The sequence below is a fragment of the Perissodus microlepis genome, chromosome 4, assembly GCF_051167445.1.
Source record: "Perissodus microlepis isolate ML-2025 ecotype Zambia chromosome 4, ASM5116744v1, whole genome shotgun sequence".
Taxonomy (NCBI): Eukaryota; Metazoa; Chordata; class Actinopteri; order Cichliformes; family Cichlidae; genus Perissodus; species Perissodus microlepis.
In genome coordinates this window covers 27008540-27026121 of record NC_140464.1, presented here as the reverse complement: position 1 = coordinate 27026121, position 17582 = coordinate 27008540, and the positions used below count along the sequence as shown (strand labels likewise).

The following is a 17582-nucleotide window of genomic DNA, read 5'->3' as shown; positions in this document are numbered from 1 at the left end:
TCTGTGCGCCGATCTGGGTCATCCTCGTTGAGATGCTGCTGTAGCTGGAGTTTGTAAGGGTGCCATTTGTCTATCTATCCATCCATCCATCCATCCATCTGCTTCCGCTTATCCTTTTCAGGGTCGCGGGGGGTGCTGGAGCCAATCCCAGCTGTCATAGGGCGAGAGGCGGGGTACACCCTGGACAGGTCACCAGTCTGTCGCAGCGCTAACACACAAGGACAGACAACCATTCACACTCACATTCACTCGCACATTCACACCTAGTGGCAATTTGGATTATCCAATTAACCTATCCCCACAAGCTGCATGTCTTTGGACGGTGGGAGGAAGCCGGAGTACCCGGAGGGAACCCACGCAGACGCGGGGAGAACATGCAAACTCCACACAGAAAGATCCCGGCCTGATGGTGGAATTGACCTCAGGACCTTCTTGCTGTGCGGCAACAGTGCTAAACACCGTGCTGCTGGTGCCATTTGTGAGTAGCTAATATCCGCCGAAGGGATGTTAGACTAATGCCACTCTCCAGTGACATGCGGCGAGTGCTACGCTGTGGGCTCTTGCTGAATGAAGCTAGGACAGCCACTGATGTTTCTTCATTAGTGACAGTTTTCTTGCGTCCACATTTTGGCAAATCCAACACTGAACCAGTTTCACGAAACTTAGAGAGCAGTTTGCTAACTGTAGCATGGGAGATGGGTGGTCTTGTAGGGTGTCTTGCATTGAAATCTGCTGCAATGACCCGGTTACTGCGTTCATCAGATATCAACACAATTTCCATCCGCTCCTCACGTGTTAACCTCTTCGACATGTCAATGGCTGTGAACAAAGAGAAACTTGTAAATAACTCATGAAAGAATAAAGTTACATTGGAACCAAGCACACCATTGTTTTTCTTGTGACATCACCAATAAGTTTGATGTGTCACATGGCCCTCCTCCTATTGAAAAAACAAAAGTTGTATCCAAGATGGACGACTTCTAAATGGCCACCATGGTCACCACCCATCTTGAGGAGTCTGCCCCCACACATATACTAATGTGCCACAAACAGGACTTTAATATCACCAACCATTCCCTTGTTATTACGGTGTATCCATATAAATGGCCCACCCTGTACTCTCCCGGAGTACTCAAAGCGCTGTATACAACATGCCTCATTCACCCATTCATACAAGCACTTCTAAACTAATCTACATTCACATACATTTACACTCCGATAAACGCATCAGTGGGCAACTTTGGGTTAGTATCTTGCCCAAGGATATTTGAAATGCAGACTGGGGAAGCCAAGGATCGAGCCACCAACTTTCCAATCAGTAGCTGATCTGCTCTACCACCTCAGCCACAGCCACCCGTAATCCTTTTGAAGGCATTGAAATAGAAATTTTGGAAGTAGCATAATTTTAACAATTACATTCCATTAAAGACAAAGACAATAGGCACCATCTAAAATAGGAAGGAGATTCTTCTTGAACAAGGGATTAAATTGTTTAGTGACACATATTCCCAGATAATCAAAGTGATCAGTAACTATTTTAAAAGGGGAATTTACAAGATCCTGATCTCTAGCCTTTTCATTGATCATAAACATTTCTCTCTTATTCATATTAATTTATATCCGGGGCGCTGACTAAAACCATTTGGTATATTAAGTATGTAACCTGAGAAAATGAAACAGATTAAACAAATAAAAATCCAAATAAAAGCAATAATTCTATGAAATAATATATATGCGTCTAGAATAACTCAGCTGACTGACATTTATTTTCCTTTTACTTCTTTGAAAGAGCTGAATGTGCTACTGGACATTTAAATGTGTACCTCCTACCACTTGGTAGTGGTAGCGTACCACTTCATAGTTTGCCAACCGAAAATAAATCTCAAAGAAGAAAAAGAGGACTCCCAGAAAATGGATTCTGTTCATCTGATGTGTTTTCAGTGGGAGAAATTATTTGTCACTCATCCAAGTGACTTCTTCAGTCTCAGATAGGAAACTGCAGTACATTTGCATAATGACTGAAACTAGCACCACTCAAGGAACAATGGGCTGGGAGGTCAGTTTCTTCCTCATAATTATGCAATTATTTGGTTGTTGATCAATGATCATGAGAATTTGCGTAATTATGATGAAGGAACTGACCTCCCAACCCCAGAGGAAGGGGTTACATGAATAGGATAAGGGACCTATGGAATCTTTGATATCCAGCATCCAGACTGACAGCGAAACAACTAGTAGCTTAGCCTTCCAAAATTCGGAAGAAGGAGCTTGGTACCCAATCTCAGGTGGGATTGGGTACCAAGCTCCTCAAGTGAGAATGGAAGAAGGATTGTTGAGTGTGAGACAAACTGACCATGGCGAAGCTTGAAAACTGGTTGCTGATCAATGGTCATGACAATTTGCATATTAATGATCATAAACTGACCTCACAGTAAGTAAGTAAGTAAGTAAACTTTATTTATATAGCACCTTTCACAGACATATGTCACAAAGTGCTTTACAAGGTAAAAACACAATACAGTCATAAAATACACCATGAAAACCCTGGTCTAATTAAAAGCGTTTTGAAATAAAAATGTCTTTAGCTGCTTTTTGAAGGTCTCCACTGAGTCCAAACCCCGTAGAAATAGGGGAAGTGCATTCCACAATCTGGGTGCAACAGCTTGGAAAGATCGGTCCCCTCGGGGGACCACTAAAAGGTTTTGGTTTGCTGACCTCAGGTTACGAGTGGAGGTATGTGTATGAATCAGATCAGCAATGTAGGGGGGTGCCTGTCTCTGTAATGCTCTAAAAGTTAAAACTAGAATTTTAAAATGGAACCTGAATCTGATTGGTAGCCAGTGCAGCGACTTTAAAACAGGGGTCATATGAGCACCCTTGTTCGAGCGGGTCAGTAGCCTCGCTGCAGTTTTGAACAACCTGTAGGCGGGCTAGCCCTTTCATGTTTAGACAAGTAAACAGGCTGTTACAGTAGTCAAGTCTTGTAGAGATAAAAGCATGTATTATCATCTCGAGTTCACTTGTTGACACGATGGATCTAAGTTTAGAAATGTTCCCCAGGTGAAAAAAGCAGGTTCTTACTGTCTGATTTAAATGTCCCTCCAAAGAAAAAGCTTCATCAAAAATGACACCCAATTTTCTAAGGTTATGTTTCTGTGAGGAACCTAAGTCACCCAGTCGCCGTTTAATATCAGGTATTGCACTGCCTGGTGCAATAATCAAAGTTTCTGTTTTGGCCGGGTTTAGCTGTAAGCAGTTATTGTTCAACCATTGTTTAATGTTGGTTAAACAGTCAATCAGATTGGAGAGCTTATGAGCTTCAGCAGGCTTAAACGAATAATATAGCTGAATATCGTCAGCAAAAAGATAAGATACTTCAGGAAACTGCTGTATTATCTGACTTAAAGGAAGAATGTATATTAAAAACAGAATAGGTCCCAGCACAGAGCCCTGAGGAACTCCACACAACAACTCTGTAGATTCCGACATGATCTGGTTTGCAGACACACTAAAACTCCTTTCAGATATATAAGATGAAAACCAGTCTAGAACAGAGCCAGACATCCCAACCAGGTCTCTCAGTCTGTTTATCAGGATGGTATGGTTGACTGTATCAAAGGCTGAGGTAAGGTCTAACAAGACTAGGACTGTGTATTCTCCGGAGTCTGCTGACATCATAATATCATTAATAACTTTCAGTAGTGCTGTCTCAGTGGAATGCAATTTACGGAACCCAGATTGAAAACGGTCATGGATGTTATATTTCTCCAAGTATGCCGTAAGGTGGACAGCTACTGCCTTCTCAAGGAGTTTTGACATAAATGGGAGTTTGGAGATAGATCTTAAATTTTGAAGTAGTGTTGGGTCCAGGTTGGGTTTTTTGAGCCTTGGTTCCACAATGGCATGTTTAAAAAAGCTGGGGAACACCCCAGTCTGAAAAGAAACATTAAAAAGGTTCACAACCCAAGGACCAATGGTGTCAAAGGCATTAATAAAAAGCTTAGTGGGGATAATGTCTGAGGGGCTCTCGGATGGCTTCATTTTGTCAACCAGGGCTGCTATTTCATCATATGTTACAGTTGTAAAAGTCGACCAGAAGTACAAAGGGAGTGCCTGACTCGGAGAACAAGAAAGCTTTGGGGAGATTTTAGCATTGATGTCATTAATCTTATCAACAAAAAATCGGAGGAGTTTATTACTATCTACTTTAGAGTGTACATCTAAAGGTACCACATCTGGGGAGACAATAGCACTAACTTTGTCAAAAAGAAACTTGGGATTTCTCTTGTTTTTTGTTATGAGTCTAGAAAAATATTCAGATCTAACAGTTCTCACTGTGTCATTTAAGGAGAGCATGAGATCTCGAAGATGGAGCCTGTATACGTCAAGTTTGGTTTTCTTCCATAGTCATTCTATTTTGCGGCATATTCTCCTTAAGTTTAAGATAGACTCATTTATCCAAGGGCATGTCTTCTTTTGTAAAGCCGAGCTTGTTTTAATAGGTGCCACTTGATCCAAAATGGATGTGCATTCCCTATTAAAAGACTGAATAAGAACATTTATATCGTTTCCGGTAAAAAGTGGAGACCTGTCAAACATAATGGAGAACCTCTCAGCAGTAGTCTCAGTTATTATGCGTCTATGAGTTTTTAACTTCACAGGCGTCTGTTTAGAGCTAAAATTAAGTTCAACAAAGATACAGTTATGATCACTCAAATGTACATCCTCAGCAAACACATTGCCAATGTTGAGGCCCAAGTAAAAAACAAGGTCCAAGGTATGGCCTTTTAAATGGGTTGGACCGGAGACATGTTGGACAAAGTTAAAAGACTCAGATATAGATAGAAGTTCAGCTGCAGAGTTAGATGAGGCATCATCAATATGAATGTTAAAATCCCCAAGAATTAAAACTTTCTCCAACTTGATAATAGAAGATAAGAAGTCCATAAAATCCTTTAAGAACTCAGTAGCAGGGCCAGGAGGGCGATAGACTAAAACAGAATAAAAGATGTTTGTAGATCCCACCTTAATTGTTTGCGACTCAAAGGAAGAATAGTTTTCAGTTTGCATACCTCTGCAGGTGAAACTGTCCTTAAAGACAACGGCAATACCTCCACCACGGCGACCTAAACGGAGTGGAATTGACAGCAAACACCGTGTCCGCACGCGAGGTCTCCAGCAGCGCCACGGAACCGGCGGGGCCAACCACCGGTTGTGCGATGCGGGCTGTGAGGGCACAGTGGTGGGGGGATAATCGGCAAAATCCAGAGCATCAGATAGGCAGGATCCACGCTGTAGTGGCTGCAAGTACGTGTTTCCAATCAAATCCGGAAGGGTAACTGGCAGCAGAAACCAGGGACGCCTCCAAACGAGTCGGGAGATCTCCGATCTGTAGGCTCGTCTGATGTGTACCTGGATGCCGGCCCTACAGCCTCTTTTCCTCGATTTCTTCTTGGAATTGCTTAGGGCACGTTTCACCGGTAGCAAGAAGTAATACGGTGAGGTGGAAGAGTGCACAAATGGTGGGGGGAAAGTTTTTGTATAACTGTCACAGTCATCATAAAGACGTTCCATAGACTCTTTGATGTGGAGCAAGGAAGAACGGTCGTAAATCACAGCAGCATAGCTCCATATATTAAACGTCAGGGCTGATATAAAAGCATAAAATACAATACAGTGTAGGCAGGTAGACGTCAAGCCGAGCAAAGGCGCCATCTTCCTGTCACAGCACATTGTTCCTTCAGTGGGCTAGTTTCAGTCATTGCAAATGTACTGTTTCTAAGGTTGGGGAAACCTGCAGTCAGCTGAGACTGAAGAAGTCACTTGGATGAGTGATGAAACTTTTCTCCCACTGAAAACTTTACATCCAGATGAACAGATTCAACCATTTGGGATCAGGAAGCTTGTCAGTGAAACCTAAGAAAAAGGAGCAAGAGGAGGAACCATCATGAGAGGACAAGCCCTTGCACAATATGTACCAGATAGGATTTCTGGATGTCAGCCAATTCCTCTACCAGTGACTGGATAAAGCTGGACTGAAAGACAGCACAGAGGCACTAATCATGGCAGCACAGGAACAAGCTCTGAGCACAAGATCCATAGAGGCTGGGGTCTTTCACACAAGACAAGATCCCAGGTGCAGGCTATGTAAAGATGCCCCTGAGACAATCCAGCACATAACAGCAGGGTGCAAGATGCTAGCATAGTGTACAGAAACATCTGTGCCGAGTATGGTCTGGAAGTCCTGAGGTCAAAATGGGAGACGCCCATTGATGATAAACGTCTCCAATGATATTAAAACATGTTACTACAAAAGATGTTAATATATTATTAAAATGGGAAAAATTAACATCCGAAAAGCAAATAAGATGCGACTGAAAGGTGTGGCACTATGTGCCGTGCATTGTGAATGATGCACATTGTTTGAAAACACATGACGACCACTTCAATAAAAGTTAACATCGAAAATATACCTTATCTGACAGTGGATCGTGGGGGCAGGAGCCTAAGCAGGGAACGCCAGACCTTCTCACCAGATACTTCTTCCAGCTTATCTGGGGAAATATTAAGGCATTCCCAGGCCATATAATTGATATATTCTTTCCAGTGGGTCCTGGGTCTACTCCGGGACCTCCTGCCGTTAGGATAGACCCGGTCGAAACACCTTACCCAGGAGGCACACACCTCAGCTGGCTCCTTTTGATGTGAAGGAGCAGCGGCTCCACTCCTAACCTTTGCCAAATACTAATCTCCTCACCGTATTGCTAAGGGAAACCCTAGCCACCTTTTGGACAAAGCTCATTTTCTGATCTAATTTTATTGCCTAAGCTCTTTACTGTGTTTTTTTACTTACTCATCAGTAAGTGTTTACTCTGATTATGGGTCAAGGGAGCTGAGGGCTGTTTTCCAAACTGACTTTTATAGAATAGGACTTAGCTTTTGCAACTACAATACTTCACAGGTGCTGACCATTAAGTCTTGTAAGTCTTGATTTTATTACAGGGCTGAATCTATGCATTGGAAGGGCAACCATCTTTGACACAAAGCATTCGGCTCAACTCATTTTCCAACTCCAAATTAAAGAAACAAAAAACAAAACGTATATTTAAAAAGTACAAAAATATCTTACAAATTATCCAAGACATATTATCTCTGTTTTAGATTACAGAGGGAAAGGAGGAGACAAACTGAGATATTTTCTGCAAATGAAGAATCACAAAACTCAGAGACTAGGACAGTTGATTGTGAGGGCACAATAACTTCCCATTGTTTTGGAAGTTTTGAGCTGGGCCTTGCTTAAACGCTAGCTGCAAAAGCTGAAATGATGGTGGGTTGTATTGTTTTCAGGAATTTTACTTTGAAAACTTTTGCCCGGATGTGTCGTGGCTTTATTATTTCCGTGTTCTTAACTGGTGACAAATACAAGCTCCTAAAGTTGCGATGGTAAAAGACTAGTAGGGATGTGGTTGGTAATAAACCAAATGTTCTGAGGATTTAATGGTTTAAACCAGTATCCAGAGGGCAGTGGTAACCGTAACACTGTGACGTGGCAATTTTGCTGAAGACCGAGCAGTTTTTTGGAGGCCTGGGGGTCAAGCTAACAGTCAAGCTAACGATAAATATCTATTATGTCTTGGGAAGAATTGCCTTGCTTTCTGGCCTCGCCTCTGCCCTGTTTCTTTGCTGTCTGATCCGCGTTGGGCAACAAAGGAAGCAGGTAACTTGAAACTCTACTGTCAATGCTGCGCGGGAGAAAAATATAAATTACTCAACACCAACGGGTTTACTGTAGCTTGCTAGCTTGTGGGCCATGGCGGACAGCTTTGGAGATGAGTCCAGCAGCAGTGCCCTAGGCTTAGACGTTACTACGGGACAGGGGAGCGGAGCCTCACAGCTTCCGATTTTGTCTAACTCTCTGCCGGTGGGAATGTCGGCAACTGGCGGTGTGCACTCCAGCTCCAACCCGACCTCTCCGCCTCTTGCTGTCGCCGCGCAGAGTGGCCTAACAGCTGTGGTGGCCCCTATGTCCGCTGTCACTGCTACCCCGGTCAGTTTTGGGAACACATTGACTCCCGGCTCTTCACCACCCGTCGTGGCCGTGTCTCCCACATTGCATGCCTCCTCGCCTCTCCCCGGTGTTGGGCTAGGGGCGGCAGGAGCGGGCCTCCTATCTCAAATCAATGCCACTTCCTGGGACCCAACTCTTAGCACGGATTGGGACAACGAAAAAGCTTCCCAGCAGTGCATCCTGAGGATAAAGAGGTAATTCTAGGAAACACAGAAGTCTGACGGAGGTGGGAATATTTACGTAATCTAGACCTGCAATCGAAAGTGAAATCTTTCCGTAAAGTTTTTAACAGCATCTAAAACGTCACATTTGACGGAGACATTTGGGAAACTAGAGGTCTGTAATAAGAAGCGAGATTTCGTCTGACCCAGGTAACTACAGGGTTAACCTTGGCTCTTCTGTTCACTATCTGTTTTCGGGTTAACTTCGTACCAGAATTTGTCGCCATGGTAATTTATGCTGTGAATTTAACCTCCCCCAGAGCAGGTCAAATTCGAGATTAGAGACCAGCAGGTGTGAAATCGTTGCCTTCTGACGAATCAGTTATCGAGAAAATTGACCATTCCCTAGAAGGTCACACAGAGGGTCTGAAGTTGTTGTTGTTTTGTTTTAATAGCGTGTAAAGTCTTTGGCTTTCACTGATGAGCATCAGTAATAAACATAGATCCTTAGATACAGCTTTATTCCATGGTTTTATTTTTATTTTTTTATGTTACAAGCAGAGAGTTTTACAGCAATTTTATTGTTCTAGAAGGATTAATGATCTTAACACTACTTAAACTGCACTGCTTCAAATCCTTCAACACCCCTGAGTCTGTAGCTGAAAGAATAAAAACTAAAACTTTCTGAAACCACCACATTTTCACTGAGTCTTTTATTTGTGACATGTTTTGAGTGTGATATGTTTAACTAAGCCTGGGTTTTTAAGTGGGACTAGTTCAAAGTTTCAGAGCTCTAATGTGTAGCCATCACCTCAGAAATATACACCAGCACTGAGAGCATTAACCATGTGTCTTCTTCGCAGTTGTTGGTTACTGGTATAATTTCAATGCTTTTTATATATTTTTGTTATCACAATTTTATCATCATCTAATAATATTGCTGATTGAATTGGCGGCATTTATAGGGATCGTTTTCTGTGGAATAAGAGTCATATGGCCTTTGAAACTCCTGTTTTAGATTGATAAGATGTTGCCAACACCACCTGGTTTACACAAACATGCAGGGAAAACCTTGGCTTAACTTTGCAAGTTGATAACCTGATTTTTGAGATGGCTTATTGCGATTACCAATCTTACGGTAAACAAATCCAGAAAACTGAGAGATACTCTGGGTATGTTGAAATCCCTTTGAGCAGTATTTTAGACAGTAGTGCACTCAGCCTATGTTTAAAGATGTTGCTTTAGTTTGACCCACACATACATGAACACACTTCTTTGATTTTTAACATGTCATTAATTTGTTGCTTAATAAACAAAAATAAAGTTATTGAGGAATCACTTGACCCAAATTAATGAAATGTACTATTTCACTTAATTTACCTGTTTAAGCAGCTGGATAGCTTGAACATTCTTGTTGCCTTTGAGTCTTTTCCTGGAAATTCTAGTATCATGACAACTCTGGTAAATAATTCCTGTCTAATATATAAATGCAAACAGATTGCCAACATTTTGGTATCAGTCTGAATAAGTCTTTGTCACAAGTCGAGAGGACTCGACTCAGCTGGTTGTATGATGCAGTTTATCGCTGTTAATTCCTGTATTATCAGAAACACACTGCATGTAATTGCCAACTTGACTATGGTAGTTTTTTGTTTTTTTTTAATGACTGCGTTAGTATGCTCGAAAAATTCACATTAGAGCAACTTTAGAGTTCAGTACTGTACTTAAATGTATTTTTAATAATAGATTTCTGAAAATATTAAGATCCTTCACCTCCAGGACATACTATTTTACTAGTGGATTGCTGGAATGTTTAGGGCATATTTCTTTGTGGGTTCTCTCTCCAGTTTTCAGTGTTTCACAAACCTCATCTGTTTATTTTGTCTGTAGGGATATCATGTCCATCTACAAGGAACCTCCACCAGGGATGTTCGTGGTCCCTGATCCTCAGGACATGACCAAGGTAAAAGGCAAAGTACAGTCTGAAAGATTTACCAACCTTTGACATCATTAACATGTTAACTTGATAGACAATCAGATTTCACTAGGCTTCTTATTCCTGGGCTTGATGCAAATCAGGGTCAGCACTGGACTTCCTCTGGAGTACTGAAAGCACATTGAGGCGACTGTTGTTGTGATTTGGTGCTGTATATAAAAAAAAAAAATGAAAGAAGTGGTATAGCTGTAAAAAGTGCAAAACAGCGAAGTGAAGAGTCCTTTAAACTGTGACTACCTCAGTGGTGTTTTCCATTCAACTGGAGTTGTACCGGTGCTGACAGCAACCATTTACTAATGGAGAAAAACCTTTAGATCAGAGTCAAAAAAAATGATAATGACTCAGCGCGAGTCATTTGTTTTCTAGATTAAATTTCTTTGCTAATTGGTCTGTTCTTCCCTAGCATTCCTCTCTGCCTATAGACATCGTTTTAGACCACCTTATCAATCCCCATCCTGTCTTTCTCTCATCCTTTAATCCCACTCCTCTGCCTCATGACTTCAGATCCATGCCCTGATCACAGGGCCATTTGACACGCCATATGAGGGTGGCTTCTTCCTCTTCCTGTTCCGCTGTCCCCCTGACTATCCAATTCATCCACCACGGGTCAAGCTCATCACCACTGGGCACAACACTGTCCGTTTCAATCCCAACTTCTACCGCAATGGCAAAGTATGCCTCAGCATCCTGGGGTGAGTCACGGTTTCTAACTTTAGTCTCCAAGGGAACTCATGAAGAATTACCATGTTCACTGCATACTTTTCTGTTCATCAGCTGGGCCATAAGCAGGCTATTTAAAAAAAAAAGAAAAAAAAAAGAAGTCTGGGTCAACGTATTCAATTTGCACTCTACATGGGATACAATTATTATTTTTTTTTTATTAAAAGATTGAGGAAAATAAGCAAAAATGCCCAAACAAAAACATTGCCCAATGCAGAGGTTATTTTTAGACCAGCTAGTGATCAGTGAGTAAACTAGCAAAACCTCGAATTAGTGGAAATAGTTAAAACTCGATGTTCAAAGTAATATCTCAGAATGCCTTGTTTTGTCTAACTAGCAACCCAAAATCTAAAAAGAAAAGGAAAAACACTTAAAATACTTATTTGTAGGGATTGTTGTCTGTCGAATACTCGTACATTAGGCATGTGCTAGTCCAATATTATTGGTCAGACACTTGAGACAAAAACCTGGATATTGTCTGTTTGTGACAGTGGACAAATCCTTGGTCTGAGCCATTAGATCATGGATGGGCAACTCCAGGCCTCGAGGGCCGGTGTCCTGCAGGTTTTAGATCTCACTCTGGGTCAACACACCTGAATCAAATGATTAGTTCATTACCAGGCCTCTAAAGAACTACAAAACATGTTGTGGATGTAATTTAGCCATTTGAATCAGTTGTGTTGGATCAAGGGCACAGCTAAAACCTGCAGGACACCGGAACCTCGAGGCCTGGAGTTGCCCCACCCCTGCATTAGATGGACTTTTTCTCTTTCTTTTAGAGTGTGACTGAAAACTGAAAAGATCCTACAAAGGAAATGCTTTCTCTCTCTCCCACTATTGGTCATGCAATTTCACTCTAATTATGTTCGACGTGGTGAACATAATTAGAACACTGACCTTTACACATTAATAATAAAAAGAAATAGATTGCCGATCACTTCCTCACAGTGAGGAATACATGTTATTAATTTAAAACTAGCCAGGTGTCCACGGTTTGTTTGTAAATATATATATTATCAAAAATTTACAACTTTATTTGTGATTCATAATTTTTAGATCTTAAAATAAGTCATTTTACATCAATGATTTAGATTTTTTTTTTTTTTAATTATGCAAGAACCCATTGTAAGAACGCAACAAACTGTTACTGTGATCTTTGTGTGTAGGACATGGACAGGGCCAGCATGGAGTCCAGCTCAGAGTATCTCATCTGTGCTCATCTCAATCCAGTCTCTGATGACGGAGAACCCCTATCACAATGAACCTGGCTTTGAACAGGTACAGTCAACAAAGAGATATAGATATATGAGAGTTTTATGTCGCCACCAATCCGTCACACCTTGTCATTCTGTTTCACAGGAGCGTCACCCAGGGGACAGTAAGAATTACAACGAGTGCATCCGCCATGAAACCATGAGAGTGGCTGTGTGTGACATGCTGGAGGGAAAAGTTCTTTGTCCTGAAGCTTTGTTGTGAGATCCTTATTTTTATTTTTCTTCTTTCTATTTTCCTTTATCACTTGCATTCCATCTTTGTTTTCTACCTGTTAACTAAATGTATCAAGCGTGTGAATGTGTTTATTTTTAGGAGTGTGATGGAGAAGTCCTTCCTTGAATACTATGATTTCTACGAGGGCGTTTGCAAAGAGAGATTGCATCTACAGGGGCAGAACATGCAGGTGAGTATTTATTTTTTTCTGTTGGATTATTTTTGTCTTTTCAGACAGTGCTTTCAGTATAAAATCATTCTTAATGTCAATAATGCAATGTCACATGACTTTATGACAGCACTGTGTGAGCCGGGAAAGTAAAGATTATAAATGGCAATCTTTTCCTCTTCCAAACATTACGTTGCCTTTTTCCAGGACCCATTTGGGGAGAAGCGTGGCCGTTTCGACTACCAGGGCTTGTTGGCTCGTCTCGGCGCAACCCACAGACGACTGCGAGAGAAAAACCTGGCAGAGGATAACCACAATGACAACGACTCGGACTCAGACACCAGCTCTTCAGGGACAGACCCCGACAGTCAGGGCAGCTCACAGCCCTGACTTCTTGGACAGTGCTAGACTTATAGCCGAAAACTAAAGACAAGAGAACTGTTTTTTGTGTTTCTTTGTTTGTTTTGCTGTATCGGAGCAACATCACGGAAGACGATGTGAGTCTTTCTTGGGAATACGATTGGAATAGAGTATCTATTGTATAAATAATACAGAAAACTAAAGAGGAGGTGGTTCCTTTTTGCTGAAAATAATTTAAAAAAAAAAATAACAGCAATCTGCAAGCCAAGTGCTGGAAAGCTTGACCTGCAGCTTTGGATTTGTGCTACTTGTAGCTAGCCGGTTACCATTTTGATCTGCGACTCTAAAAGCTCAATTTGACTTTGACATTCTGGATACTTGTGAAAAGAAAAGGTTATAGTGACGGCTTGAACCTTCTATGATGTTCCACTTTGATCCCCAAGCACAAACATGTTTTCTATCTTTTCCACACCAATGAAATACTGTCTGTTAGGGACCTGTGAAGAGGAGGCCTGAAGCTTGGAGCTGGACCTTATCCTGGGAATGTCAGGATGATTGGCCTGATTTGGTTGAAGCAGGGTAAGATCAAAGAAGGTGCTCCCCGTCTTTGATTTCAAGAGGGAAGGCAAAGTTACTCTGTGTAACGCGGAAGATGGAGAAAGTGACTGCAGTGGATTTGTGAGTCAGTGCCTTGTCTCCTCTAAGTGTAAAGCCATGCCAGACCTCTTCCAGACTTGACATCAATTGTTTCTTCAGCCAGGCCACAAAAATTAAAAAAAAAAAAAAAAAAAAAATTCAGCAGCTCTGGATTTCTACAATATTTCTTGTGTATTAGCCTCTACAAAAAGTTCTGTTTAGCTTTCAGCTCTAATTGTCCTGTTGAATTGGTGCTTAGATAAGGAGACATTTTAATTTCATTAACATCATTATGCCTTTTTATGTTATTTTTCTTTGCTGTAATCAGACATCAGACTAACAATAACTTAAAATATGTACGATGCATTATTTGTAATCCTAGCTGGGGTTTGGGGTTTTTTGTTTTTAATCAGTCAATTTTTCAAACCAAATTGTCTCACACTTTCACTAGATTAACTTTAATTCAGGGAAATTAATGGAAGGAATACAAAACTCTGTTCTTGTATGGACAGTGAATTAACCCAACCAGTTTGTTCTTCTCAGGCTTTTTCGATGCTTTGGTAGTTGTTTCTCCATTATCCAACCCTTGAAGGTAGCCGTCGCAGTGAACTAATATTCATTTGTTATTTCAGGTTTCTGCTTTTCACCAATAAATGACAGTCACGGCACCATTGGAGTTACACAATCACAAGGTACTAAAGTGACAGGTGTTGCTGCTTATGCTCTGAACTCAACGAGAGGGTTTTCTCTTGGGGAAACAAAGGGGCACAGAGAGAGGAGGAAAATGCTTGATTGACACGCTGAGATTTTTCCTTCTGTCTTTATACAATACTCATATTTGCACTGAAAGAAATGTGTGTGTGGTGGGGGGAAAAGCCTTCATTTCAGGACATCATTAGGTCAATGTAATGATGCTTCAGATGAGCACCTTCATCCTGGTAAACAGTTTATTGGTGTTTTTCTGTAGGCCATGTTTGTATCAGGACTTAGACCCACATTACAACTTAGCAAGAAAACAAACTATTGTAACATTAACGATACCCAGGTGTTTTTCACTTCAATGACTGCAGCTTGTAATAGCTTCAGTTTAACTCTTTAAGATCTGCTTTGAAGAAGAGGATATTGATATCCTTTGTCATTGTGCCTGCTGCATATAAGTTGATGGCACTAAAAAAAATAAAATGCAATTTTTGAAAGTTCTTTGAGTTGAATGAGAAGGTGCATTGTGCTCACAAGCTCTTAAGCTGTCCCATGAGTAAACTTGTGAAGTTGTTTTTCTGACTGTGGTAAATGTGTACTTTTACATCAACACGATTGCTACAAAGATGCTGTTTCTTTTCATTGCTCAAATTCTTACCAAAACCTTTCCTTTGACAGCCATTTCCATTGTTCAATAAAGCAATATTTGCTTTAATCAAGTTTTTTTTTTTTTTTTTTTTTTCCCCCAACGATACTGACCATCTTTGTCACTGTGGAGGCAGCAACTATTGGTTAAAATGTAATATTATAGTTAAATTCCAATGTTAGGGTGAAATTCACATGCAATACATGAACATGCATTAATGTGTCAAACACAACACATCCACAAGAATTAAAAATCACTTACACTTAAGCCACCTGCAGCTTAGCTTAACAGAAAAGTTGCAAGTCACACTTTCGAGTGGAGATGTAATGACTAAAAGGTTATCACCACTTCTGTAACTAAAACACTGTGTTTTCTAATTTAATTGCTACATAAACCTACATAAAATGTAGGTGGAACTATTTGTCACAATCAAGCTGCCAGCCTTCAGGTTTTAAAAAATGAACACAACTTGGAGCTGTGGCAAAGTGCTGGATTCTGTAGAAGCATGAAGTTAAGGGCATCTCTGAGGCATCACCTCTGCTAATGCTAGTCACTGGACCTTTCCCCTGCATTTGTCTTTTAGGGCTTGAAATTTATCTGACAAATAATATCGCCTACTTTGTGGGACAGGCCATCCAAGAAGTGGGTGTTTGAAATTCTAGTATTTTCTTTAAAACTTTGTTTTCTTGGGCTCTTATTTGGTACTAATAAGCATTGCACTTGCACAGGTTATGGATGCAGCTTGCTAAGCAGCTTGCTAGCTTTAATAATCTTATGCCCAAAACCAGTGGGTACCATCAGGGCACCTGTGTCCACCTTTTATATGCAATGTATTCCCAACTGCATCTTACTGTCTGAGCAACTAAAATGTTGTAATTGGAATCCCCAAACCAGACTGCATTTGTACATTTTCATCATACGGAATGGTGGTAGGTAGGATATTTAGCTTGTAATCATAAGGAAGAAAAAATGAGTTCACCCATTAAGAGAATATCTAACTTTCATAAAATCCATTCATGATTTATCTGGGCATTAATAGCTCTGAGTATACTGGATGTGATATTGGGACAGAGCTATGCTACACGTTTCCTAGCTTGTGCTAAGCTAACAGACATTCATGATCGAGTCTCATCATCAAGGAGAAAAAAAATCATATGGCCATTCTCTCATATTCATCTCTCTAGACTAAAACATTATAGTGTTTTCTTCTGCCTTCCACTGTCCTACAGAGTTTGTGTTTAATTGCAGTGTTGATGGAGTCAGTTTCTGCCCTCAGCTTTGTGTCAGACTCTTGTTTGATTGCCATAATGGCATTTCTAACATAGGGCATTCCTTTTTGTTATCGAATGGTTATGAGAAGCTGCTTCTAGCAAAGTTTTGTGATTGCCAAAATGTTCAATTCAACATGCCCTGAAAGGAACAACAGGGATTATATCCTTGTTTGCTTGTGCTGTGCTTAAAGTGTTTTTTGTGGTTCAAAAATGCCTGGATTCACAACAGGTCTTGAGCATGGTGATATTGTGCAGAAGTGTTGGAAAAGCATAGAATAAAGTGCTGTTCATTCCTGATGCATATGACTGGTCTTTTTTGTTGTTGTTCCCTAAATTTGGTTTTATTTTATTGTTTTAATGAATGTGGTTAGATGTGAACTCCCTGTTTTCTTACATAACTCGAGTTTGGACTCCAACACAATCTTTTTTGTCAAGGAAAAACCAAATCACAGAAGTTCGTAAAAGTAAAGGATCTCCATAATGTCTTAGTTCATTCAAAGGTAGAACTATCCACTGAAAACACCTGTGTTTACTCGATTTTTTAACTTATTCTTTGCATATAGCCATAGATGTCCTGTGCAGGAAAGAATATTCAGGTACGATGATGTTTCGTGTGAATAAAATAATGTTACCAGTCACTTTGCAATATTTCCTAACCTGTAAAAGGTAAAAAACATTTACAACATAAATATTGATGTGATGAATTCATACAAATGAAACTGCCAGAGCATCAAGGCTTGCAATCTCACAGAAACTGCCTTTTTTAAGGAATGTTCTTAGCAAAGTACACCTATGAACTGATTTGCAGGTCTTGGGTAGCTCAGATGTTAGAACATTAGGTTGAATCTGAGGGTCCAGGATTAAAGTCTTTTGCAATGACTGTAGAAAACATGGGTGCCCAACATTTTTTATCACCCATTGGTTTCTGGCTGTACAGGTCACAAACTTTGCCTCCTCCATGTTAGCACATGTAACAAGAACTATAACGGTGTGTTCACACCGAACGCGATAGACGCGACCAAAACGCGCCAGATGCCCCTAGCTTGACGCGTGCACATTCGCACCTCGATGCGCGTCCAACGCGAATTATTACAAGCGGAAATGTGGGAGGAAGTAGTGCCAGACGGTATGTTTGCAAGATGGCAGCTGTCGATCTAGCGTTGGAAGAGAGAGTCTCCCTTCTCTATTTACTGTGGAGAGCAGAGCAGCGGCGTAAAGGACGTCCTCGCCGTACCTGGGTCCATCAGGTCCTCCAGAAGCGTGAGCAGTTTGGTGAGTTTCACCACTTGCTCCTGGAGCTGCGTCTGGATGACGGCCGCTTTCCCTCGCCCAATTTAAGGAACTGCTGTCCCGCGTCGGTCCAAGCAT

General features: G+C 41.0%; 1 protein-coding gene across 1 annotated transcript; it reads left to right on the top strand.

Moving 5' to 3' along the window:
* The first annotated feature begins 7358 nt into the window (after positions 1 to 7358).
* Positions 7359 to 16511, top strand: ube2z (ubiquitin-conjugating enzyme E2Z). Its single transcript, XM_084926855.1, has 7 exons — positions 7359 to 8262; positions 10120 to 10192; positions 10730 to 10917; positions 12112 to 12223; positions 12305 to 12417; positions 12533 to 12623; positions 12810 to 16511. The coding sequence occupies exons 1-7, from the start codon at positions 7811 to 7813 to the stop codon at positions 12990 to 12992; spliced, it is 1212 nt and encodes a 403-aa protein (XP_084782981.1). The 5' UTR covers positions 7359 to 7810; the 3' UTR covers positions 12993 to 16511.
* Positions 16512 to 17582: the final 1071 nt, after the last annotated feature.